General features: G+C 43.5%; 1 protein-coding gene across 4 annotated transcripts in view; it reads left to right on the top strand.

The window, feature by feature from the left end:
• The window catches only part of LOC138767823 (granulocyte-macrophage colony-stimulating factor receptor subunit alpha-like), a 37457-nt gene extending 18974 nt beyond the window's left edge, over positions 1–18483 (top strand). For all 4 annotated transcript variants that reach the window (XM_069945630.1, XM_069945632.1, XM_069945633.1 and 1 more), the window contains exons 5-11: positions 2240–2360; positions 2551–2738; positions 3927–4063; positions 12874–13024; positions 15262–15358; positions 16486–16570; positions 16783–18483. In XM_069945630.1, the coding sequence (XP_069801731.1) occupies positions 2240–2360; positions 2551–2738; positions 3927–4063; positions 12874–13024; positions 15262–15358; positions 16486–16570; positions 16783–16887 (884 nt within the window). In that variant the 3' untranslated portion in view covers positions 16888–18483. The remainder of the gene's footprint in view (positions 1–2239; positions 2361–2550; positions 2739–3926; positions 4064–12873; positions 13025–15261; positions 15359–16485; positions 16571–16782) is intronic.
• Positions 18484–25164: the final 6681 nt, after the last annotated feature.

Below are 25164 nucleotides of genomic sequence, written 5' to 3'. Positions count from 1 at the left end.
AGATATGCCTGTAAATTGTAGTTGACTTCCGATAGAACTAAGTTTCCTATGAATATATTTCAAAAGTTTATGAACAGTAAACTTGCTTCCTTATGATTGCAGAAGTAATAAATATGTCGGCTATTATACTGTATTCTATACAATTCACAAAACAGTAACATGAGAACTCTTCCATATCATAGAAACTAGAGCCAATTCACATTTTTCTTCGTGATATTTGAATTCAGCACATAAAAATCATTAAGAAATGGATAATTTTATTTCTGAACCAAACAACTTTAGAAAATTTGTTGACCAGTGTTATCGTTTAAAAATTTAGCTAGAACATTCGAAAATGAGCAACTATCTTTCCATGTAGTAACAACCAACGATCAAACGATGAGCAAAAAATCGTTAATTTTTGTCTTTCAACATGTCGAAAAATTATCGTTGGTAGTTCGCTGATCTTTCGCACATCTGTTATTCGCCGATAAAACATGTTGTGTGTGGGCTGTCCTTAGGAACAATTAGCAACCATATAACAACGTAAAGAAAATAGTTCATAACAATAATCAGCGAATGTAATATCCTCAGAATCGTTTTCACTAGCAATAGATCATTATAGTGAATCTTTAAATGATAATCGCTACGTTTAATAGGACCTTTAGGCTATGAGATAAACAAGGGACTCCAAGTGTAAATTATTCTCTTCTAAGACGTATGATCAGAAATAGTGCTGTTCCACTACCATGTTAGTAAACATTTCCTGCATACATCCCTCCTTGTATTGTATGACAGACCAGGGGTTGTGAGAAACAGTACGCGTAATGCACAGCGGTAACACCAATCTATGTAGATTCTTAGTTTTAATTTTTGCATTTTGTAATATGTAAGTTATGGTAAAACTGACAACTGTAATTTGCATTCTGTGGGAATATTTACAGAGCTGGACCACTGCTGCTAGAGGATACTAGGCTGCTCCACAACTCCCAGTATAGGTAGTATATTACACCAATGAGTCAGGCAGGTAAACATTGTCAGTGAGTCATACAGTGGGATTTGGAACAGAACCAGGGTCAAGCCAGGTGTAATCCCATACAGGTAGATGGTTGAGGAAGGTGTCACATGTTCAGGTTAGCAATCTGGGTCAGAAAAAGGAGCATCACTACAATACAGGAAACAAGCTTGGGTCAGAAAAATCAGGATCTCCTTCTCTATACATACTAGGAACCAACAACACTCAAGATGTTGGGTGGAACACTCTTTAATAGGTACTGCTTAAAGAGGTGGGGGAGAATTAGATGCATATGTGCTGGTCCTTTCAATAAGTCAAAGACGTTGCACAGATATAGGCCCGTCGGCAGAAGATGACAGCAGAATATGACCAATGGTAGTGACAGATATGATTCCAGTTGCCAGTGTTACAATAACATAATGGTATCACAAATTTGTAATTGATGCTAACCCATCTACATACCCTGTTAGAGCATGTAGGTGTCATGGAGCACAATTCCACTCTACACTCCTTGATCTCAATGGTCTTATTCCACCACTGCGCTGTTTAGAATGAGTAGTATTGGAGAGTTCCCTGCTCTACTTATCTCCCTTTCCTTCCAGTCTGTGTTCTGTGTTGTCTGGATGTCAGAGGGGTGGTCAAATCATGCCCTGGACCAGGACTCTGGAATCTCTAGAAGTCCACTTATGCTCTCGGAAATGGCCTGCAATAGTCTCATGTAGCTTGATCTAGAGGTTCATATTGGTTTAGATTGTCCCATTTTGTCACATACTCAGTAAAGGGAACATTGCCCAGTTGACGCTGACCACCTAGGGTCCAGCTAGCAAGTAGGCAGGGATAGTCTTGGGGGGGCCTAGTGCTAGGGCCTACATTGTCTGTCTCTGTCTTCCACTTAGGTCCCAGGTTCCCCTATACCCCCCTAAAAAAATTCAGCTGTTTTCAGTGATGCTAGGATGCAACTTGTTACAGTCCTTTAGAAGCAAGATTTACCTATTTATGGCACTGTAACTTTACGTATCTGTATGCATTTTAGTATGCATGCCTATGTAGGTATACACATTAGCAAGCAGATGTTTACATAGTAACATAGTTAATAAGGTTGGCACTGCCTTGGCACTAAAGTTAAGTTTACTGTCCACCAATTTTTTTTTTCTTTATAAAAGGAGCTAATGACAATGTGACTCAATTACATCGTACTTCTACTTGTCTTTTTTTTTTCTTTTCTTTTTTTTTTTTCTTTAACAGGGAAAAAAAACTCTGCTGCAGAAAATTTTACCTGTGTGATACACAATGTTTATATAATGAACTGCTCATGGACTGTGGGAGAAGAAGCCCCTGAAGATACTCAATATACTTTGGTTCTGAGGTAAAAATGATAGTAATACAAATAATAATATTCTTTAATATTATTTTAAATATATATATATATATATTACTGTAGTAGTAGTAATAATAATAATAATGATTATCATACACTTAATTTATACTGATTATATTACTAACCTATTTCACATTACAAGGTTACGATTAATATTTAGTGTTTATTTTGAAATCAGACAGACCCCGAAGAATGGCTACGGGAAATGCCAAGACTACAGAACCGATTCTTTTGGAAGACAAGTTGGATGTGTTTTAAAGCGTCCAAATATTTCTTTTAAATCAAAAGTTTATGTAGAAATTTTGGGATCAAGCAGCCAAACTACAATTCAGTTCTTCGATAAAGTGTATTACCCAATACATGATGGTAATATTATGTGTTTCTTATATCAACCGTGTATACTTTTATTAAAGCATACTTTCCATTATTAAAATAAATAAATTACACTTTAATAAGAGTTGCCAAATCCAATAGAAATTGTGGTTTAAATTCTTAATTCATGTACTTCCCTGTAGAACAATGGACTTCAAATAGTTTGGAAATGGCCTTATAATTAGGAATCCAAAAATGCAAAAGAGAAAGTCGGAGGCACTCGCGTGTGAAGTCTTCTTTTATTGATAAACTCAAGACATAAAAAAACGGAGCAGCTAGCAGACAGTGGGGACACCGAGCAACGCTAGGATGTGTGACAGCTGTTTCTCGGGCTCGTGCGCGTTTCATCAGACCAAACCAGATAATCTGATGAAACGTGAATGATCGCAAGAAACTGCTTTCCCACATCCTATGGTTGCTCGGCGTCCCCGCTGTCTGCTAGCTGCTCCAATTCTCTCTTTTGTGATTTTGGATTGCATGTTTTTCTGTTTTGCCAGTGGGAAAAGCACATTGCCGTTCAAGTTGGTTCGTGGCTCCAAGTTTGTCTGTGCTATGAGTATTGGTGGTCCACTGTGTCTCCAATTTATGTACCTTATAGTTAGGGATGAATGAATTCTCCAAGTTTCTCAGGACTGGATCTAGCTTTTCCGGACACTTGGAGAGGAGCAGTACGGACCAGTACAGGGTTTAAAGGCAGCCGGCAAGCTGACGGCCGAGCCTAGTGCAGCCCCTTACTTTGCGAGTCCTGTACATTCGCTCATCTCTACTTATAACTCTTCCAAGATTGATAGGCAGTTTCTTTAAGATCATTGATGGTATTTCTCATCTGAAAAAAACATAATTATACTTGTAGGGCTCATAAAATTAAACACTTTTTCAGATCCATTCACTTGCCTACTTTTCTGATCCATTCACTTGCCTACTTTTCTTGACATGCCTGCTCTTTACCTTTATCAAGAGAAGGAGGCAAGTTTGATGAATGAACCGAATTGCAAATGTTTAACTTGATGAGTTTAACTATATTGGTTGAGATGGGAATACCCTATTTAAGACCTGTTATTGGACCAGACGTTTTTCCTTATGTCCTTATATGTAAAACCATAGAAAAGGGTGTAGTCTCTTTTTCGTCTCATTATATATGCATAATTAGTGTGTGAATCACTATTTTAAAATTAACTTTAGTCATTTTAGATCCTCCAAGAAACATAAATCTGACATATACTTCAGATGAACTTGAAATTAAATGGGAGAAGCCAGAAACGTACGACACAATGGAGGAAAGCTGTTTTTTATACAATATTACTATCAATGACAAGGAGGTAATCAAGTCACATTAAATTCCTGCTAAGTATTTCTGTGTGATAATCTGATATTTTATATTTTATTAGTCAATATTAAAAAAACTATTATACTAAAGGTTATTTTCAAGTTATTTTTAAACCACACTGCAGCCTGCTGTGTCTGTAACATAACAGTCTACCCTTGCTCGCTTAGGGTCTCTTTACATTCTCGCACATGGACCACGGGACTAAACAACATGAAAAAAGTGCAATGCGTGCTAGGAGAAGGCAAAACTATCACCAATATAGAACTGTCAGGGAATCCCAGGTCGGGGTGTGTGAAATCTCCCGCATTCCATCCTCCAACTGGAATTCCCTTGTGTTCCGTCTACCAACAGGACCCTGACAGTTTCACACACCCCGTCCTGGGACTCCCTGCCAGTTCTATATTGGTCATACTCTTGCCTTCTCCTAGCACACATTGTACTTTTTCATGTTTATCAGTATTTCTTAATGTATAGTGAATATGGTTTACATTTAAGCTGTACATCTGCATTTTTGTGCAGACACTTTATGCTTATTGTGCCTAGGGTGGGCCATTTGCTGTATAGTCGTATGTATGTATGTATGTATATATACTTGTACAGGGATAGTCTAAATGTATTATAACTAGAGATGCGCGAAACGGTTCGCCCGGTATGGGATCCGATTTCGGATTTTCCCAAAAATCCGAGTCGATCGGATTCGGATTTTTGGAAATCCGCTCTGATTTTTTGTTTTTTCTTGCTTTCTAAAATGGCAGCCGCCATTCTAGAAAGCAGGAAGTGCTTTCGCATGATGCCCGGAACACATCCAATCAGCAGGGATCTTGTACTAGCCCACCCCCTGTGTGACGTCGGTATTGCTTTAAAAGGAGTGGTCACATGACCGCGCCACGCAGTGTGTAGAGGGAGAGAGAGAGAGGAAGCAAGCTGCTGTTGTGTACTACAGACTACTGAGAAGATATTGTGGGAAAGGAAAGGAAAGATTAGGAAAGCGGAGAGGAGAAACATCTAGTGATTGAGAGAGAACTATAGAGAGGGTGAAAGATAGATAGATTAGGCATAGGACAGCAAAGGGTGCACGGAACCAAAACGTGCAGTACAGATATACAAGTCCTATACTTCTGATAGTGTGTATATCACATCTGTCTTATCCTGAGAGACAAAAATACCTGGTTCAGGTGTAAGCATTGTATCTTAAAAAAACGTGCTATATACCCAATTTCTATACTTGGACCCTTCTGATTGAAAGTGTGTATATCACATCCGTCTTATCCTGAGAGACAAAAATACCAGGTTAAGGTGTAAGCATTGTATCTTAAAAAAACGTGCTATATACCCAATTTCTATACTTGGACCCTTCTGATTGAAAGTGTGTATATCACATCCATCTTATCATGAGAGACTTAAATACCTGGTTCAGGTGTATACAGTAGCATTATTTCTTAAAAAAAAGTGCTATATACCCAATTGTTGACTACTGCTGCTCCTGCCTGGCCTCCATGTTGGCTACTGCTGATCCTGCCTGGCCTCCATGTTTGCTACTGCTGCTCCTGCCTGGCCTCCATGTCGGCTACTGCTGCTCCTGCCTGGCCTCCATGTCGGCTACTACTGCTCCTGCCTGTCCTCCATGTTGGCTACTGCTGTTCCTGCCTGTCCTCCATGTTGGCTACTGCTGCTCCTGTCTGGCCTCCATGTTGACTACTGCTGCTCCTGTACTGGCCTCAAATGACTATTGCTGGACCTCCATTGGCCTCCAATGACTACTGTTTCTCCTTCACTGCATTTGTAACCTTTTTCCTGCATAGACCCTGTAATGGTGAATTTCCTGCATAGACCCTGTAATGGTGAGTTTCCTGCATAGACCCTGTAATGGTGAATATTGAAGTCTAAAAAAAAAAAATTGGCTTTGAGATATCAAAAAGATAATGATGTTACTGACATGTAGAGCCCTAAATTCAACCAAATACACTACCCCCGTATCATATAGATGCTTTAAACTATGAAATCCGAAGAAATCCGAAATTCGGTCGGACCGAACTTTCCGAAGAAATCCGAAAGTCCGGTCGGTCCGAACTTTTGAAAAGTTCGCTCATCTCTAATTATAACAGGATGGTGTGAGAAGTTGATGCCATCCTCAGAAACTCCTGTATAAGGGTTTTTAATAGTTTTTATGGGTTAGGGCAGGGGTAGGGAACCTTAGCTCTAGCTTTAGCTTTGATTGTCCAGGCAGGGTGTCAGGATCCGAGCCGCGCACCCGGCTCCTGACTCTGCCAGAGCGCGCGGCCGGACTCAGGACAAAGCCGCCGGCGATGCGCAGGGCCAGTTGCTGGGGGCGCGCCGACGGCGTCTCTAGCAGCCGGCCTGCTGTGATGACGCTGCGGCCGGGCGGCGCTCCTGACTGTGTCATCAGGAGCGTGCGGCCAGGCTGGAAGAGACGCCTGCGGCGTCCCTGGTGCAGGGCTGGTTGCTAGGGGAGCACCGACGGCGTCCCTAGCGACCGGCAGCTCATCCTGCCCCAGCTGAGCGGCCTGATCATCAAGTGACTGATGGCTGTCTGCTCCAGTCTAAACACTTCCCTGCACTGAGCCTGGAGTTTCAGCTCCAATCAAGGGGGGGGGGGGTGGAACTCCAGGCTGTATAAGTATTGTTCCCTGTCCTCATTTGAGCGCCTGCGATAGAGCCTAGTATTCCTAGTTTCCTCTTGACCTCGCTTTTCTGCTGACTCTGTTATTCTCGTTTTCCCGACCATTTTGGCTTGTACCTTGACTTTCCCTCGGATCTCGATTTTGTACCTTGTTGACCGGCTGTTACTGACGCGGACCTCTGACCTCCCCTTTTTGTCTGTACATTAATGTCAGGAAGGGGCTCTGGAACGACAACAGACGAGTGCAGCCCTGACACTGACACCCGTCCCAACTGGCCCTACCTGCTTGCCTCTACAGCCCTAAACGACTGAGGACAACTTGGAGCCGTGCCCTAGCCTGATGTAAGTGAGAACACAAAAACGAAGACAAGACGTACAGACAAAAAGGGGAGGTCAGAGGTCCGCGTCAGTAACAGCCGGTCAACAAGGTACAAAATCGAGATCCGAGGGAAAGTCAAGGTACAAGCCAAAATGGTCGGGAAAACGAGAATAACAGAGTCAGCAGAAAAGCGAGGTCAAGAGGAAACTAGGAATACTAGGCTCTATCGCAGGCGCTCAAATGAGGACAGGGAACAATACTTATACAGCCTGGAGTTCCAGCCCCCCCCCCCCCTTGATTGGAGCTGAAACTCCAGGCTCAGTGCAGGGAAGTGTTTAGACTGGAGCAGACAGCCATCAGTCACTTGATGATCATGCCGCTCAGCTGGGGCAGGATGAGCCCAGCTGCGGCTCTCAAAGCGCCTCGGCGCACTAACCGCAGGCCGGACGCTAGGGACGCCGCCGGCGCTCCCCTAGCAACCAGTCCTGCACCAGGGACGCCGCAGGCGTCTCTTCCAGCCTGGCCGCGCGCTCCTGATGACACAGTCAGGAGCGCCGCCCGGCCGCAGCGTCATCACAGCAGGCCGGCTGCTAGGGACGCCGTCGGCGCGCCCCCAGCAACCGGCCCTGCGCATCGCCGGCGGCTTTGTCCTGAGTCCGGCCGCGCGCTCTGGCAGAGTCAGGAGCCGGGCGCGCGGCTCGGATCCTGACACAGGGAGTGTAGTTTTGCAATAGCTGGACGGCATATATTTTTCTTGGCTACTTTACATTTTTAATATATTATGTATATTATACTTCTAATAATAAAGTTTTTTCATGCGTGATTAGTTTGTGGTTAGTTTCCTATAAATTCCTTTTGTTTAGTTTTGAGTATTGATATTTTTATTCGAGTATTTATATTTTATGAGGCTGAACGGGCTGCTCAAACTGAAGAATTAGTAATAATAAAGCCTAATAACAGGCAGCTGTTATTACACAGTATTCTGCCATTAAACCCTTAAACACCGCAATCTACAGCTATTGTGGCGTTTTAAGGAAGTCAGTGACAGGAGAAGTACCTGTCACTGACTGATCACCGCAGCATGACTGCAGGGGTCCTGATCACTTTTCCTGACTTACCTTCGTCCTGTCAGATCAATGATCTTCTCATTGTCTGCCTCAGGAAGGTCACTGATAATACTGATCAACGCTATGCAATTGCACAGCATTAGGCTTTGTTCAGACGTAGTATAAGACTGGCCGTTTCGTGACCCGGCGGGATCATGGAACGCCCGTTCTCAGAAAAGATCATCCCGATCATCATGATCTTTAGTGTCGTGCACACCCGCATCAGAACTCCCCACTGCACACTATGCAGCATGCGGCCAGAGCTGCTTGTTCCATAGTGTGCACTGACAGGCTTATGACATGTCAGCTTTCTAAGGCGCCGCTAGGGATCCCAACTGGAGTGTATACCATGTGTATGCAATCCGTCCGGGATTCCCTCAGCCTGCAGCACAACGTAAGTTCCGTACCAATCACGTCCATTGCAACAACGGCCGTGATTAGTATGGAACTTACGTTGTGTGAACATGACCTTAATCAGACCTCAAAAGTGATGTCATATTGACTGTCTGTTTCAAATTACAAGTTACAAGTATTATCTTGTTCACATAGAGAAAAATCAAACACTGATTGGATTATTTATTATTTATTCAAAGATAGCAGGCAAAAACACACACAAAAAATATATATATCCTGGGGCTTTCTACTAAGGGTGGTATTACACGGGCCGATGGGGGCCCGATAATACCAGTAAACGAGCGCCGATCTGCTAGATTGGCGCTCATTTACTGGGCCTATTACACGGCTTGTTAATCGTTTAACAAGGGCTGCAAGGACATCGGTAACAATGTCCTTGCAGCCCTTGTTAACTATAACTTGCTTAAACTATATACTTTACCTATCCACGCTCCAGGGCTGCTCCTGCGGTCTGCTTCTCCCCGGGTCCCACGCGCTCTAGCTTCAGAGCGGCCTGTCAGCGTCGATAGGTCATTTATATCGTCAGTCGCCGGCCGCGCACCGCTATTAAACATAGTGATGCGCGGTCGATGCCCGACAAATATAGGTTCTAACCTATATAAACGATAAGCCAATGATCATTGTTATCGGCTGATCGTTGTTTTTATTACACAGAGCGATAATCGGCCAAATCGGGCCGATTCGGCCGATTATCGTTCCATGTAAAAGTACCCTAAGGCATGTGTTAGTACTCCATTGGCTAAGGCACAAAAAGAGTTACTGTACTTGCATAGCACCAGTGTTTACTTATGTAAGCTTTAAGAAATGTTAACATCTCTAATGCTGCGAACGATCAAACGACGAACGAGAAATTGTTCATTTTGATCTTACAACATGTTCTAAAATTGTTGTTCGTCGGTCGCAAAAAATTTGCAGATCGTTCAGTGTAAACAGTCGTTCGCCGATTTAGCCAATGTGTGAGATAGGCTTAAGCAATCGCAAAACGATCACAAAACGAATTTCCGTACAATATATTGTACCGTCTAAACGCTGACCGTTACTCCGACATCGTTAATCGTACGATCGGCCAATTATCGTTTCGTGTAAATGCAGCATAAGAAATAAATATTTAAAAGGTCAGCGCCATATTGTAATGGCTTCACTAATTATACAAAATATATATTCATGACATCCTTAGCAATGTAATCTAATGATTGCATATATAAGTCCCCTAGTGGGACGTATAAAGTTCTTAAAAACAGCAAAGCCCCTCCCCGATAAAAGTTTAAATCACCCTCTTTCCCACTTTACAAAAAAAAAAAATATGTTACAAAAAAAATTAACACATTTCATACTGTAGTGTGCAAAACTGTTCAATCTATTGAAATATTACAATATTGTTTCCGCACGGTGAAAAGTGTCAATGAAAAATGGAAAAAAAAACACGATTGCTGATTTTTTAAAATCTATATATCAGAAAAAAATATATATTAAAGTAATCTACAACTTTTTGCACAAATATTTTACCAATAAAAACTATAGATCATGCCGCAAAAAAAATTATGCCCCAACCAGCCCTATAGGTGAAAAAAATAAAAGTGTTATGGCTCTTAGAAAGTGAGGAGGAGAACACTGCTTTATTGTGACTTGGACATCTGTGCATCAATGACCTTTGGTCATGAAGGGGTTTAAAGGGGAACTCCGGATAAAAGTTATATAGATGTGTCTATACAATGTATGGCTTCCTTTACACTATGTATATTTCAGTCAGTATATGTATGTTTCAGTCAGTATTGCAACCAAAACCAGGAGTGGATTAAAAACACAGAAAGGCTCTGTTCACGCAATGTTGAAATTGAGTGGATGGCCGCCATTTAATGGCAAATATTTGCTGTTATTTTAGAACAACGGCTGTTATATTGAAATAATGGCTGTTATTTACTGTTATATGGCGGCCATCCACTCAATTTCAACATTGTGTGAACAGATCCTTTCTGTGTTTTTAATCCACTCCTGGTTTTGGTTGCAATACTGACTGAAATATACGTAGTGTGAACGCCAAATGCCGAAAGTTCGGGTTCGGATTGACTCGAGCATGCTCGAGGTTCGCTCATCTCTAGTTATTACTTATGGAAAGTTAAACAAATTTCTAATGTACATTAATTATGGGAAATGCACATATAGGGCTATTTTCCTTAATTTAGATCAGGGAGACTTCAGACTCTCTGAAATACTGTGACGTCACGAAACCAGGGGTGTAATTCCAATGGAGTGTCCAGCAGGGGGCGCACTATATATAGAAGTCAATGATTACCATTGACTTCTATATATAGTGCGCCCCTGCTGGACACTCCATTGGAATTACAATGGATGTGTATGTAAATGTAATCTACAGTTTGTTTTTTATTGAGTACATTTAGGGAATACTTTGGGGAGCAAGTGTCCTTGCTCCCCAAAGTAATCCATAAATGTATTTACCCAGTACATTTGGAGGGCACCGAACATGTGCATCTACTTCCCCCCCTCCCTCCCTACTCGGTGCTGCTGCTGCCACATATACACAGTACTACTACTCCCATTATCTGCTCATAGTATGAGCAGATAATGGGAGAGTAGTACGTGTGCTATCCTCATAACGAACGCTTCCGCTGCACAGCTGCTCCTCACAAGGGCTTCAGTATGCCCCCTCCGCCACTCCCCCTCCTCCCCCCAGCTAAAAAGTTCTAACTATCCCGCCGCTCTCCGCCGCTGCTGGCCACCACTCACCGCCTCCGCTCTCTGGTCCCATATACCGCCTCCCGGTCCGCACTGCATGCCGGCCGGGGACAGGAAGCACCGAGAGCGCCGTGCTCTCTGCGGGGTGGGGGTGTCCCCGGCCGGCATGCAGTGCAGACCGGGAGGCGGTATATGGGACCAGAGAGCGGAGGCGGAGAGCAGCTGGATAGTTAGAACTTGTTAGCTGGGAGGAGAAGGGGGAGCGGCGGAGGGGGCATGCTGAAGCCCTTGTGAGGAGCAGCTGTGCGACGGCAGCATTTGTTATGAGGATAGCACACGTACTACTCTCCCATTATCTGCTCATACTATGAGCAGATAATGGGAGTAGTAGTACTGTGCATATGTGGCAGCAGCACAACCTCCCTGCTCGGTGCCCTCCAAATGTACTGGTTAAATACATTTATAGATTACTTTGGGGAGCAAGGACACTTGCTCCCCAAAGTATTCCATAAATGTATTCAATCAAAAACATACTGTATATTACATTTACATACACATCCATTGTAATTCCAATGGAGTGTCCAGCAGGGGCGCACTATATATAGAAGTCAATGGTACTCATTGACTACTATATATAGTGCACCCCTGCTGGACATTCCATTGAAATTATACCCCCGGTTTGTGACGTCATTGTTTCTGAGAGAATCTGAAGTCTCCCTGATCTACTTAATTAAGGGATATAGCCCTATATGTGCATTTCCCATAATTAATATCATTTCCCTAAGTAATAACATATTAACATATAAAAAAAATGGTTTTGGCCGGAGTTGTCCTTTAAAGTCAATGGAATACCAGACGTTCAATGCACACAGTGTATTAAATAGAGGACGTTATTTGCGCGGACGTCAAAATAATGATTATGTAAATTATTTTCGGACGTCTTTTTGTGAATAGTGGACGTTATTTTTTGTTGTTCACGCACAGTTTTTTTTTATTTCTCTATCCTTTCTTTGTTTTTACTATTAAATTCAATGGACTTTTCAATTGAAGACACCCAAAGGCCAATTAGTAACCCCAAACTACCATCAGCTGTTATTGCACTGACCAGCGGCCAATCCTCAAAATAACGGACGTCAATTTTGACTTAATATGACGGACGTTATTTAAAAATTATAAACATACAAGAAATAAGCCTAAGGCTATGTTCACACATCGTTTACACATCATTCACACATCGTTGCACAGCAACGGATGCTCTTTTTTCACAATTGATTTGCGGGCACCGTCGGGCATGCCCGTAAATCAATTAGCCATTTATCTCAATGCAATATACGGCCGCCGCTGCACATTACATTGTGTGAACAGCTGATGTTTCCAGACGCTGGCACATTATTCTAACGCCCATTCTAAAGATTGTGCGTTAGAATAACGATATGTGAACACAGCAGGTGGCATTGCATTGACTTCAATGCAATGCCGCCCCTGCAGTAAAGAACGGACGCTGAGGCCATTGCAATCAGTGTCCGTTCTTTACTAATAAAAAACATTGTGTGAACATGGCCTATGAATGTATTATATTGTTATACCACTGCTCCATGTACAATAAGTATTTGTTCTGTTCTTTCCAGACAAAAAGCGTTGACGGGAGAGAGAAAAATGTTTATAAAACCACTAAATTCCATCAGAATGAAAAAGTGAATGTTACCATGAGGGTAAAATGGTCGCCTCACTGTTCAAATAATAATGAGTGGAGCGCATGGAGCGAGCCACAGATAATTGGCAAGTAATACTTTATATGTTTGAAATCCAAGCAATATCTATATATCCTATCATCATAAATAGAAAAAAGTAATCCACTCAGTGTCGAACTGGCCCACCAGAGGACCGGAGGATCCTCCAGTGGGCCCCCAGCTTTAGAACCTGCACAGACACTTACTGACATGTTGTTTCTCACTGGTTCTTCATAGTTGGGCCCCAGATACCCCAGTCCAACACTGAATCCACTTCATACTCTATGACACTTCCTCCACTTTGCCACTGTATATAAATCCAGGAACACCACCAATGATCCAGCAATGAGAATGGTAAAACATGGTTATCCTTTATTTAAGGAGAACCAATCACCATATTTTCAGCACCAAACCTAAAACTATTGCTAATAAATCTGCATACACACTTTTCTAAAATATGTTTCTTCCCTTATATTTCTTCCCTGAGGGTGCACGATATCCATTGAAAATATACTGTTACATCTCCCACACTGTATGCACATGCTCTCTAACTACCTAAGTCCAGGCAGGTACCACAGTTTGCCAAAAGGGGGTGCTAGTCCACCTGCTAAAACATTAGCAAGCAACCAAAAGGAAAAGGGAAGCAGGTATATATGTACGACACAATCACAATAATGTAAAAATATTAATTAACAATAATGCTTAGGAAAAAAACTCCAAAAGTTTAAAAAGGTTTACAACTAGAGATGAGCAAACCGGGTTCGGGTTCGAGTCCATCCGAACCCGAAAGATCGGCATTTGATTAGTGGCGGCTGCTGAACTTGGATAAAGCTCTAAGGTTGTCTGGAAAACATGGATACAGCCAATGACTATATCCATGATTTCCACATAGCCTTAGGGCTTTATCCAACTTCAGCAGCCCCCGCTAATCAAATGCCGAAAGTTCGGGTTCGGATGGACTCGAGCATGCTCCAGGTTCGCTCATCTCTACTTACAACATATACTATAACTCCACTCACCTCCCACTGGTGCAGAGGGGAACACATAGCAGTATCATATTTGCACATGTCAGCCAATGACTGAAGTGCACATGTCTGCCTAGCCTAAAGTGCATCAATAACAAATAAAGTGCAACAGATCCACAAGTCAAGCAAACCAGGTAAACAAAGATTAAGGGTGCCTTCACACATAACAGACCCGCTGTGGATCTGTGCCCTGTACACTCACTGGGCAGACAAACTCGCAGCGGAATGGACATCCCGCTGTGAGTATGTCAGCAGCCCACCCCGTTAACTCCCTGCCGCCGTAGCGTATACTTCACCTGCTCTCCGCTCTGGCCTGCTTCCGGGCTCCTGGCATCTTCACGTCCCGCTCAGCCAATCAGCGCACTGATTGGCCAAGCAGGACGTGCCGGGAACCCCCGAAGCAAGCCAGAGCGTGGAGAAGGTGATGTATACGCTCTGGCGGCAGGGGGTTAACGGGGTGGGCTGCGGACATACTCACAGCGGGATGTCCATCCCGCTGCAAGTTTGTCTGCCCATAGAGTTTACAGGGCAGGAATCCGCAGCGGATCCGTTACGTGTGAAGGTACCCTAAACAGGTAAAGAAAGGCCACTGGGGTGAGTGGAAGAGAAGATGCCATAGATGTAGCAAATCTACATCTGCTGGATGGTAAAGATGGTAAATCTACAATAACAATTTAAACCTGCCTGGGATAAAAATGTATCTATTCTAAGATAATAAGAAGGGAAATACTAAAAGGGCAGACTAGATGGACCAAGTGGTCTTTTTCTGCCGACAATCTTCTATGCTATTAATAAGGTCATTAATAGTTGTCTAAGGAATGTTCTGCCATTCAAATCATCATGACCATCATCAACATCCACAGCTGAAAGCCCCCTTTGCAATTGCCAACCAATGGCATTCCACATGTGCTCAATGGAACACAAGTCTGGAGATGCTGCAGGCCAGGGAAGCATGTTTCGACTGCGCATGCTTCTCACATTAGCACAAGCAGCATGTGGCCTGGCATTGTTAGATTGAAAAACAGCTCCTGGTTCACTTCGGAGAAATGGCCATACCACTTGTTCGCACTACCTGGTGGGAAGACTCGCCACACCATAATCCTTTGAGTAGGGCCAGTGTAACATTCATCAACGTGTCTATCGGGTGTTGCAATTTTAATGTAGTGGAGTCGATGTCTAAGTTACAGTGCTGCTAATACTCATTCTTTTCATACTGAATCAGATCATTTAAAAATATTAATGTATTTTTCCTTGTTCTTAGGGCAAAATTCTACAAAGCTGACAGCACATCACATACTGATTGTACTAGGAATAGGCACAGCTGTTATCCTTATTGTTCTTATACTCCTGTGTTACAGGTAAAGTATTACTGATGAATATTGTAGATAGTTATATAGGATCTTATATTTAGATGCATCTTAGAGAATAGTAATCACAGGATACATTGTACAATCTACAGCTATAAAAGTTTTGACACCTTTGTACTGTTTTTTTTTTTTTTTTAATTGTTGATTTGAATTTGAGTAGAAATTTCCAACTATTTAGTCAGACAGACAAACTTTCTGCTTCTTCAGTGTTTGAGATAGTAGCAAGAAGGGGGGGGGGTGAGTTACACACCAGCTTAAACAGAAGACAGTGGGGAGAGAATCTTTGAGGGACAGCACAGGCTGAAGAAAGAGATGACAGCAAACAAAGGGTAGTGGCTAGAGATGAGCGAACCTGGAGCATGCTCGAGTCGATCCGAACCCAAACTTTTGGCATTTGATTAGCGGTGGCTGCTGAAGTTGGATACAGCCCTAAGGCTATGTGGAAATCATGGATATAGTCATTGGCTGTATCCATGTTTTCCAGACAACCTTAGAGCTTTATCCAAGTTCTGCAGCCCCAGCTAATCAAATGCCGAACGTTCGGGTTCGGATCGACTCGAACCCGAACCCGGTTTGCTCATCTCTAGTAGTGGCGTTGGAATTCTTATAGGCTAAGTACTAATATAGAGAGAAAGTAACTCACTGTACATTGTAAAGGCTGTAAAAGCAAAACTAACCAACTTATTTGATAAGTACTTATGGCGAAAAGCATTTTTGCACCATAATAAGTACAAAGCAAGATTAAAAACAGTTTTTCAAAGGTGTCCATAGCCTGTGATCACTTACATTTGTAAAACAAAGGACATTTGCACTATTCCTCCTGTAAAACCTGCTGGAATGCATAGTGCTTTTTTAATTGTGTCCTATAGGCAGAATGACTTTATTTTGGCAAATTTGAAAGTGTCATTACACTTACTTAGCTTCAAGTACCATAGAAGTCAGTAATTATTTTATGATGTTTAAGTAAGGTCATCACCTACAACCAAGAAAAAAGCCTGATAAGTCCAAAATAAACCAAGGTTTCACGGGTAGACCTTAGGCGGCTACATTTTTGCATTACAAGCATCTGCTGTCAATCATATCTGTAAAATTGAATAAAGATCTGTTTTGTACTTAAGGTTCAGAATATGGAAAAAACTGTTTCCACAAGTTCCTAAACCATCTATGAAATTGTTTGAAGAAGTTGATCAAAAAGAAAAAGCAGTAAGTACATGTCAGATGATTAGTTATCCGGGGGAGGGGGGGGGGGGGGAGGCAGGCATAGTTAACCATCCTGGGGTAATGGTTTACATCTCTTTTGCATAATAGCATTGCATGCTGCACTATTCTTTCCAGCATTTTTGATGGAACTTTTAAAAGTAGGCTTGTAACACGGATGTGAACACAGCCTAATCAACTGTCTTCTTTGGTCTTAGGTGCAAAAAGAGTTTGAAATTGAAATTCCATTTCTAAAAAAAGAAGAAGAAGAAGAAGAAGAAGTTGTATGCTCTTATGTGACTGAAGTGCCAGAAAAGCTCTAAATCTTAAAGGGGTACTCCGCAGAAATAAAATTAAATCAACTAGTGTCAGAATCAGATTTGTAAATTACTTCTATTTAAAAAAAAATTAAATTGAGCTGCTGCATGCCTGGTAGGAAGTGCTTTCCTTCCAGTCGGATACTGCCCTCCCTGCTGCCACCTCTTTCCATGTCAGGAGCTGTCTAGATAAGAGGCAATTTCCCATAGAAAATGTTGGAATAATGTTTATAGTATATCATAAAGAGTTAAATTGATCTTGTGTTCTTGTGTAGGTAAACAGGTAAATAAAGATGTGCAAGGTTACTCATTGACCCTTAGAAAAAGGAATGTCCCAGCTCATGACCCCCAACATTCCTATCAGATGTTGTGACCCTCAGCTTTAAAAGTAAAAACTTTTTTCAACTCTTATAAGGGCTAACCAAAGTTAATTTGTCAGACTTTACCTACAGCTACCCTTGCTTATGTGTCATCTTCTTGCTGGCGAGTAAAAAAAAATATCTTGACTTATGCTTTGAACAATTCCTAACATGGACAGAGGGAGCAACAGAGAGCACTGGGTCAGACTTGAAAATATCCACCACTTCCTGCAAGACATGCAGCAGCTGATAAGTACTGGAAGAGGTTTTTTTTTTTTTTTTATAGAAGTAATTTACAAATCTGTATTACTTTATGACACCAGTAATGCAGAAAATGGTGAAATTTGGGAAGATATTTGAGAAGATTTGAAAAGGTTTGACCTTACAAACCAGTTTCTACGATATATCTATGAGAGAATGGAAGGGATTAAATAGTATGGCTGCCATAACAATTCTTCTCAATCAGCCTTATCAGTTACTGACAGACAAATCTGCAAATGTATGCAGTGGTGCACAATCTTTCTGCTCTCCGAAAAAAAAACAACCGCCTGACTAAAACATCAAAGACTTAACAAATGAGACTGCTCAGGGATTTCTTTAATTTATACTCTGCATTTATCAGTTGTATGATAGTTTTCTAACATATTTATATGAGTTTTATTTTCTATTATGCTATCGGGAAATTGCTGTTTGTGCGAAATTCCAATATCATAGTTCAGTGGAAACTGTTTAACTTGACATTAATGGAAATGTTTTATTGTGGGATTACCAGACATCGGAAATTCCCACAAACTCATTTGGGCTGTGTTCACATGACATTTCTCTCTCTCAAGTTTTGGGATAAAAAAAAAAAAAAAGACGTCTGTCATTTTGCTGTTTGGCCAACCATCAGTGCAATGACGGCTGTTTAGGTGGACTGACTGGCCTTTGGGTGTGTCTTTAATTAATAATTCCATTGAATTTATTAGTAAAGAAATTTAAAAAAGTCCAGTGTTTGCAAAAGGCGTCTGAAAATAAACGACATGATCATTCTTTTGACGTCCGCGTAGACAACATCCGTTATTTAATACACTGTGTGCATTGGACATCTGTCATTTCATTGACTTCAATGCATTGCGCTGAAATCAATAAAATTGGGGCAAAAAGGGACGTCTTTTTAAATAGAAGAAGCTGAACGCTTTTTCTCCTTTTTGAACGTGGTGTGAACATATTCTCAAAGTGTATAATAAAACATATATTTGTTTTAAGGACTTTCCGTACTCATTATTTTTGGACTTCTGTTTTTGAAAACTAAAAAAATAAGGTGGATTTATATAGTAAAGTTTATGAAAAAAAGCAGTAGGTGGGACTATAACATATATATATATTTTTTTTTTTCCTCATAAATTTTTTAACCCAGTAAAATCTTCTCAAAAGTCAGGAGTTGACTTATAAGCTGGGTGTCATCTTATAGGGCGGGTGCTGAAAAACTTCAGAACCAGACTGGAGAATCTACAGTTGCCACATATGGTGGGAGGAGCCAAAAAGGGTATGAAGAAAAGAGTTACGATAGAGTGTCGCTGTGCCTAGAAACACACCTCTTTCACCTGGTCTGCTGGCCCGCCCTTGTATCCTACCGGTATTACTGTACCTCCTTCTCTTCCTTTCAGATCTTACTGCGGTCTGATGTTTTTTATTATTTTTTATTTGGTGTGCGTTGGAAGAGGGGTAGTCTTGTACGGCGAGTATATCCCAAATTCTATGTTTTAACTGGAACATCTGGCAAGAAGATTTTTTTTTTATCAATTGCAAATAAAAAAAACTCAGAAATGCAGATGAATATTCTTTGTGAGACATCCCCTTTAACACACAACTTGCCCTTGTTGCCTATAGCAACCAATCAGAGATAAGTATTATTTAATAACAATGACATAGAAAAATGAAAGCTGGCCTGCGATTATTCATTTTCAACCCTTAACGATAAACGATTGCAAACTAGAGCTTTTGGGAACATCATCATTCACCATAATACACGGAACTGTAGTCCTTAGTTGCGATCACGATAGTTCATAACACTCTAGTCTATGAACGTTCATAGTCTGTGTACTGTAGGGATCTTCCCGGGGGATGGTGTGTTAGGACACAGTTCAGGCAGCAAACTTGGACTTAAAAACAGCTTTGGTGTTTATTTGTAGCATAAACGGTCCAGCAACATAAATACAGCAACACCGTGCATTAAGAATAAACAAAACAAAAAGTCCTGCCCGTCTGGGCGCTTACTAATACAACAGGTTACCTCTCTGTCACTTCACTTGGCAGGTAGTATTGCAGGGTGTGCATAAGCCCCAGCTCCCAGCGAACACACCATGCAGGCTGCTCACTCCTGTCTGAGAGACTCCCCTGCACACTGAGCTCACCTTTTGCCTTCTCAGGCTGATTGGGATCAGAGCTCACCTGATCCCAAAACCCATACTGGATCGAGGGGGAGGGAATGGCAGATCCCACTACCAACCTATCCACCATTCCAGTAAATCCAGGCCCGGTAAAAATAAATAATAACTCAGCAGCATAGCGCTGCTGAGCAACAGATCCCTCCTGGACTTACCATCTCACACTACGCATCAGCCTAGGTGAGATGTACACCCCCTCGAACACATCTCCAGTGACATGTCCACATATCCCCCCCCTCTTCTTCAGACCGGAGGGCTGAGCGTTTTGTCCCCACAGGCAGTGTACCCTTGATAGGGCGTCAGCATTCGCCTGTAATTTCCCTGGCCGGTGTTCCACAGTGAAATTGAAGTTTTGTAGGGACAGAAACCATCTAGTCACCCTTGCGTTTTTTTCTTTGTTAAGCTTCATCCATGTTAGGGGGGCATGGTCTGTCACTAACTTGAATCTCCTGCCTAGCAAGTAGTACTTCAGGGATTCGAGGGCCCACTTCACTGCCAGACATTCTCGCTCAACTATGGCATAGTTTTTCTCGGCCGGGGATAGCTTCCTACTTAAGTACATCACCGGGTGCTCCTCGCCATTCACGACCTGTGAGAGGACGGCACCTAACCCTGTATTAGAGGCGTCTGTCTGTACTAGAAACTCTCGCCTAAAGTCAGGGGTAACTAGCACAGGTTGTTGGCACAGGGCAGACTTAAGGCTTTGAAAAGCTTTCTCAGCCTCTGGAGTCCATGTCACCATTGCGGACTTCGCACCCTTTGTCAGGTCAGTTAGTGGGGCTGCAACTGAAGCAAAATTCGGCACAAACCTTCGGTAATAGCCCGTAATACCCAGGAAAGCTCTGACCTGTTTCTTTGTGAGGGGTTGAGGCCAATTCTGTATTGCCTCAATTTTATTTAGTTGTGGTTTCACTAACCCCCTCCCAATAATGTAGCCCAAGTATTTGGCCTCCTCTAAGGCTAGTGCACACTTCTCTGCATTGATGGTTAACCCTGCATCACTTATGGCATCTAACACCGCCTGGACCTTACAGAGGTGACTTTCCCAATCCGGGCTAAAAATGACCACATCATCGAGGTAGGCAGCGGAGTAATCACGATGTGGTCGCAGAATCAAGTCCATCAACCTCTGAAAAGTGGCAGGGGCTCCATGTAACCCGAATGGCATCACTACGTATTGGAAGAGCCCATCAGGGGTGGAGAATGCAGTCTTCTCTCTAGCCTTAGGAGTGAGTGGGATCTGCCAGTAGCCCTTAGTGAGATCGAGGGTAGTTATGTACCTGGCATTACCCATCCTTTCTATCAACTCATCTACCCTGGGCATGGGGTAGGCATCGAACTTGGAGATCTCATTTAACTTTCTAAAATCATTACAGAACCTCCAAGTTCCATTGGGCTTTGGGATTAACACAATCGGGCTGGACCACTCGCTCTGGGATACCTCAATGACTCCTAGGTCAAGCATACGTTTTACCTCGGATGATACCGCCTCCCTCCGTGCTTCTGGTATCCTATAGGGCTTCAGGTTTACTCTGCTTCTAGGCTCAGTTTCAATATGATGACTAATGAGATGCGTACGCCCTGGGAGGTCAGAAAACTTGTCTTTATTTCTCTGCAGGAACTCCTTAGCTTCCTGCTTCTGGGACACTGATAGAGTATCACCAATCCTGACCGGAGGGATTGGTGGTGACAGATGACCAACAGGATTTGTCGCCACCAAGGATTCCCTGTCTTTCCAGGGCTTGATCAAGTTTATGTGATAAACTTGAAAAGGCTTCCTTCTACCTGGTTGGTGTACCTTGTAGTTGACCTCACTGATCTTCTCTACAATTTCATAGGGACCCTGCCACTTTGCTAAGAATTTGCTTTCTACCGTGGGAACAAGTATGAGTACCCGGTCACCTGGGCTAAATGTCCTGATTCTTGCAGAACGATTGTAAATTCTGCTTTGGCCCTCTTGCGCCCTCTGGAGGTGTTCCCTTACTAGGGGCATTACAGTGGCTATACGGTCCTGCATTTGTGCTACATGCTCTATAACACTCTTGTATGGGGTGGACTCACTTTCCCATGTCTCTTTCGCTAAATCCAACAAACCCCTAGGGTGACGACCATAGACCAACTCGAAGGGAGAGAACCCTGTGGACGCTTGGGGTACTTCCCTAATAGAAAACATCAGGTAAGGTAGTAAGTGATCCCAATCACGACCATCCTTTTCCACCACCTTTTTTAACATATGTTTCAGGGTTTTATTAAACCTCTCCACTAACCCGTCTGTCTGTGGGTGATATACAGAGGTTCGTAGGTGTGAGATTTTAAACAGTTTGCATAGCTCTTTCATTACCTTTGACACAAATGGGGTACCTTGGTCGGTCAAGATTTCCTTGGGGATCCCCACCCTGGAAAACATATAAAACAATTCCCGTGCAATGGTTTTAGATGCAGTGTTTCTTAGGGGTACAGCCTCAGGATAGCGGGTCGCGTAGTCCAACACAACTAGAATGTATTGGTGTCCCCTAGCCGACTTTACAATGGGGCCCACCAAGTCCATTGCGATCCGGTCAAAAGGTACCTCTATGATGGGGAGTGGGACCAAAGGACTGCGAAAATGCGACACTGGGGCGCTAAGCTGACATGTGGGGCACGACTCACAGTATTTTTTTATGTCAGCATAAATCGCAGGCCAATAAAACCTCTGGAGGACTCTCTCCTGTGTTTTATCTGTCCCCAAGTGGCCCCCAAGGACATGATTATGGGCCATGTCGAGTACCTGACGCCGGTACGACTTAGGCACCAGAAGCTGTTCCACCACCTCATCATTAATCCTAGTGACTCTATATAAGAGATCATTAGTCATAGAAAAATGTGGAAATTTTTTCTCAGCTTCTGGCTCCTGAGGTACCCCATTCATAACAGTGACCTGCTCTCTAGCATTTTTGAGAGTGGGGTCCTGTAATTGTGCAGTACCAAAATTATCCCTAGACACCTCTAAGTCTGGAACATTCTGCGCAGTGGGAGGAGCCTCTTCCTCACCAGCCAGGACCTGCAAAGGAAAAGCATCATTTTCATCCTGTACATTTTTATCATTTACCGTGGGTAATGCAATAGACTTAGGGGTCTCCTCACTCCTTTCAGGGGATTGTTGTTTTCCCCATAGAGCCCAGAACAAAGGAAAATCACGCCCCAATATCACATTATGCATAAGGTTTTTAACCACACCCACTTCATACTGTACAGCGCCTAGTTCAGTCCCAACATTAGCCAGCACTATAGGGTAAACCTTTGTATCGCCATGTATGCATACCACACTCATATGTCTTGCTGGCACAAAGTCCCCGGCCACCAGGCTGGCATGCACCAGGGTGACAAGGCTTCCTGAGTCCAGCAACGCCTTAACAGGGAAGTCATTTACAGTAATGTTGCAGACTTGTGGTTCAGTCTCTAGTCCAGTGACTGCAACAAAAGACGGCTCCGCAAATAGCGACTGACGCCGGCTAGCGTCACACTCCATGGGCTCAGTGGTAAGAGGGCAATGGGCAGACATATGTCCCGTCTCATGGCATCTCCAGCACTGGATAGGGCCTGGTCTCCTTGGCAGGGAGTCCTTTTTAGGGCCACTTAGCCACCGGGGACCACCACCAGTCTTTTGCCCCTGAGACACCTCCTGAGCGCTCTTCCCTCTATCAGCACCCCTCCACACTCCCCCAATAGATGGAAGTCTCTTACCAGCTGAAGGCACAGGTCTGGCACTCCGGGGAGGTGACGGTGCTGCAGGAACATCACGGAGGTAGTCCTCGGTCGCCTGGAACCTCTCCACAAGGTTGACAAGTTCGTCGGCACTCTTAGGGTCACCTTGTCCCACCAAGCGTTGCAGATCAGCCGGAAGTGCGCGGAGGTAGCGATCCATCACGACCCTCTCTAGGATCTGGGCAGGAGTAGAGGTGTCTGGTTCCAACCACTTTCTTGCCAGATGGATCAGGTCGTACATCTGGGACCTCGCTGACTTGTCCAGACTGTAGCTCCAGTTACGGACCCTCCGGGCACGGACAGCAGCCGTAACTCCTAGTCGGGCGAGTATCTCTGCTCTTAGCCGAGGATAGTCCTTGACCTCTTGCTCACTGAGGTCATAGTAGGCCTTTTGAGGTTCGCCTGTTAAATAGGGAGCAATGACCTCTGCCCACTCAGTGGAGGGTAACTTTTCTCGCTCAGCCACACGCTCAAAGACAGTTAAGTAGGCCTCAACATCGTCATCAGCAGTCATCTTTTGCAGCGCACGCTGCACAGCTCTTCTTACAGACAAAGTCTCTGGCGCGGCTGCTGCCACCAGCTGGGGATTAGCACCTGCAGACGCCTCTTGCTTTGCTATCAGGTGCTCAATAAGTCTCTGTTGTTGAGCCATCGCTTGTTCGTGGCGCAGATTAGCATCTGCCAGAGCCTGTTCATGGCGCAGATTAGCATCTGCCTGAGCCTGTTGTTGCTGCCGATTAGCCTGCTCATGGCGCAGATTGGCGTCTGTCAGAGCCTGTTGTTGCTGCCGATTAGCCTGCTCATGGCGCAGGTTAGCAGCCTCCTGATCCTGCTTAGCGGCTGCCTGAGCCTGTTGTTGTGCGACCAACGCCTGTTGCTGTTGCAGACTCACTTGCATTAGCTGCTTCATCATTTCCTCCATGTTGCTTGACTGTTTTTGGAGTGAAGCAGCAGCCTTCACCCAGGACATACGCAGCTGTAGCCAAGTTGATGCACACCGTTGCCCCTAGCAACTGTTTTGCCCGCTCCGCAGCACCAATTGTAGGGATCTTCCCGGGGGATGGTGTGTTAGGACACAGTTCAGGCAGCAAACTTGGACTTAAAAACAGCTTTGGTGTTTATTTGTAGCATAAACGGTCCAGCAACATAAATACAGCAACACCGTGCATTAAGAATAAACAAAACAAAAAGTCCTGCCCGTCTGGGCGCTTACTAATACAACAGGTTACCTCTCTGTCACTTCACTTGGCAGGTAGTATTGCAGGGTGTGCATAAGCCCCAGCTCCCAGCGAACACACCATGCAGGCTGCTCACTCCTGTCTGAGAGACTCCCCTGCACACTGAGCTCACCTTTTGCCTTCTCAGGCTGATTGGGATCAGAGCTCACCTGATCCCAAAACCCATACTGGATCGAGGGGGAGGGAATGGCAGATCCCACTACCAACCTATCCACCATTCCAGTAAATCCAGGCCCGGTAAAAATAAATAATAACTCAGCAGCATAGCGCTGCTGAGCAACAGATCCCTCCTGGACTTACCATCTCACACTACGCATCAGCCTAGGTGAGATGTACACCCCCTCGAACACATCTCCAGTGACATGTCCACAGTACGTACACCGAAACATTTGTAAATGATCAGCAAATGATTAACGAGGATTTCATGGTCAGCTCAAAAGATGTGATTAACAAAATACATACAAATTTTCTTTAGGGTCCATTTACACAGAAACATTATCTACCAAAGATTTG

The sequence above is a fragment of the Dendropsophus ebraccatus genome, chromosome 11 (assembly GCF_027789765.1).
Source record: "Dendropsophus ebraccatus isolate aDenEbr1 chromosome 11, aDenEbr1.pat, whole genome shotgun sequence".
Classification (NCBI taxonomy): domain Eukaryota; kingdom Metazoa; phylum Chordata; class Amphibia; order Anura; family Hylidae; genus Dendropsophus; species Dendropsophus ebraccatus.
The sequence above is the reverse complement of the archived record's forward strand: the minus strand, read 5'-3'. Positions and strand labels throughout refer to the sequence as shown.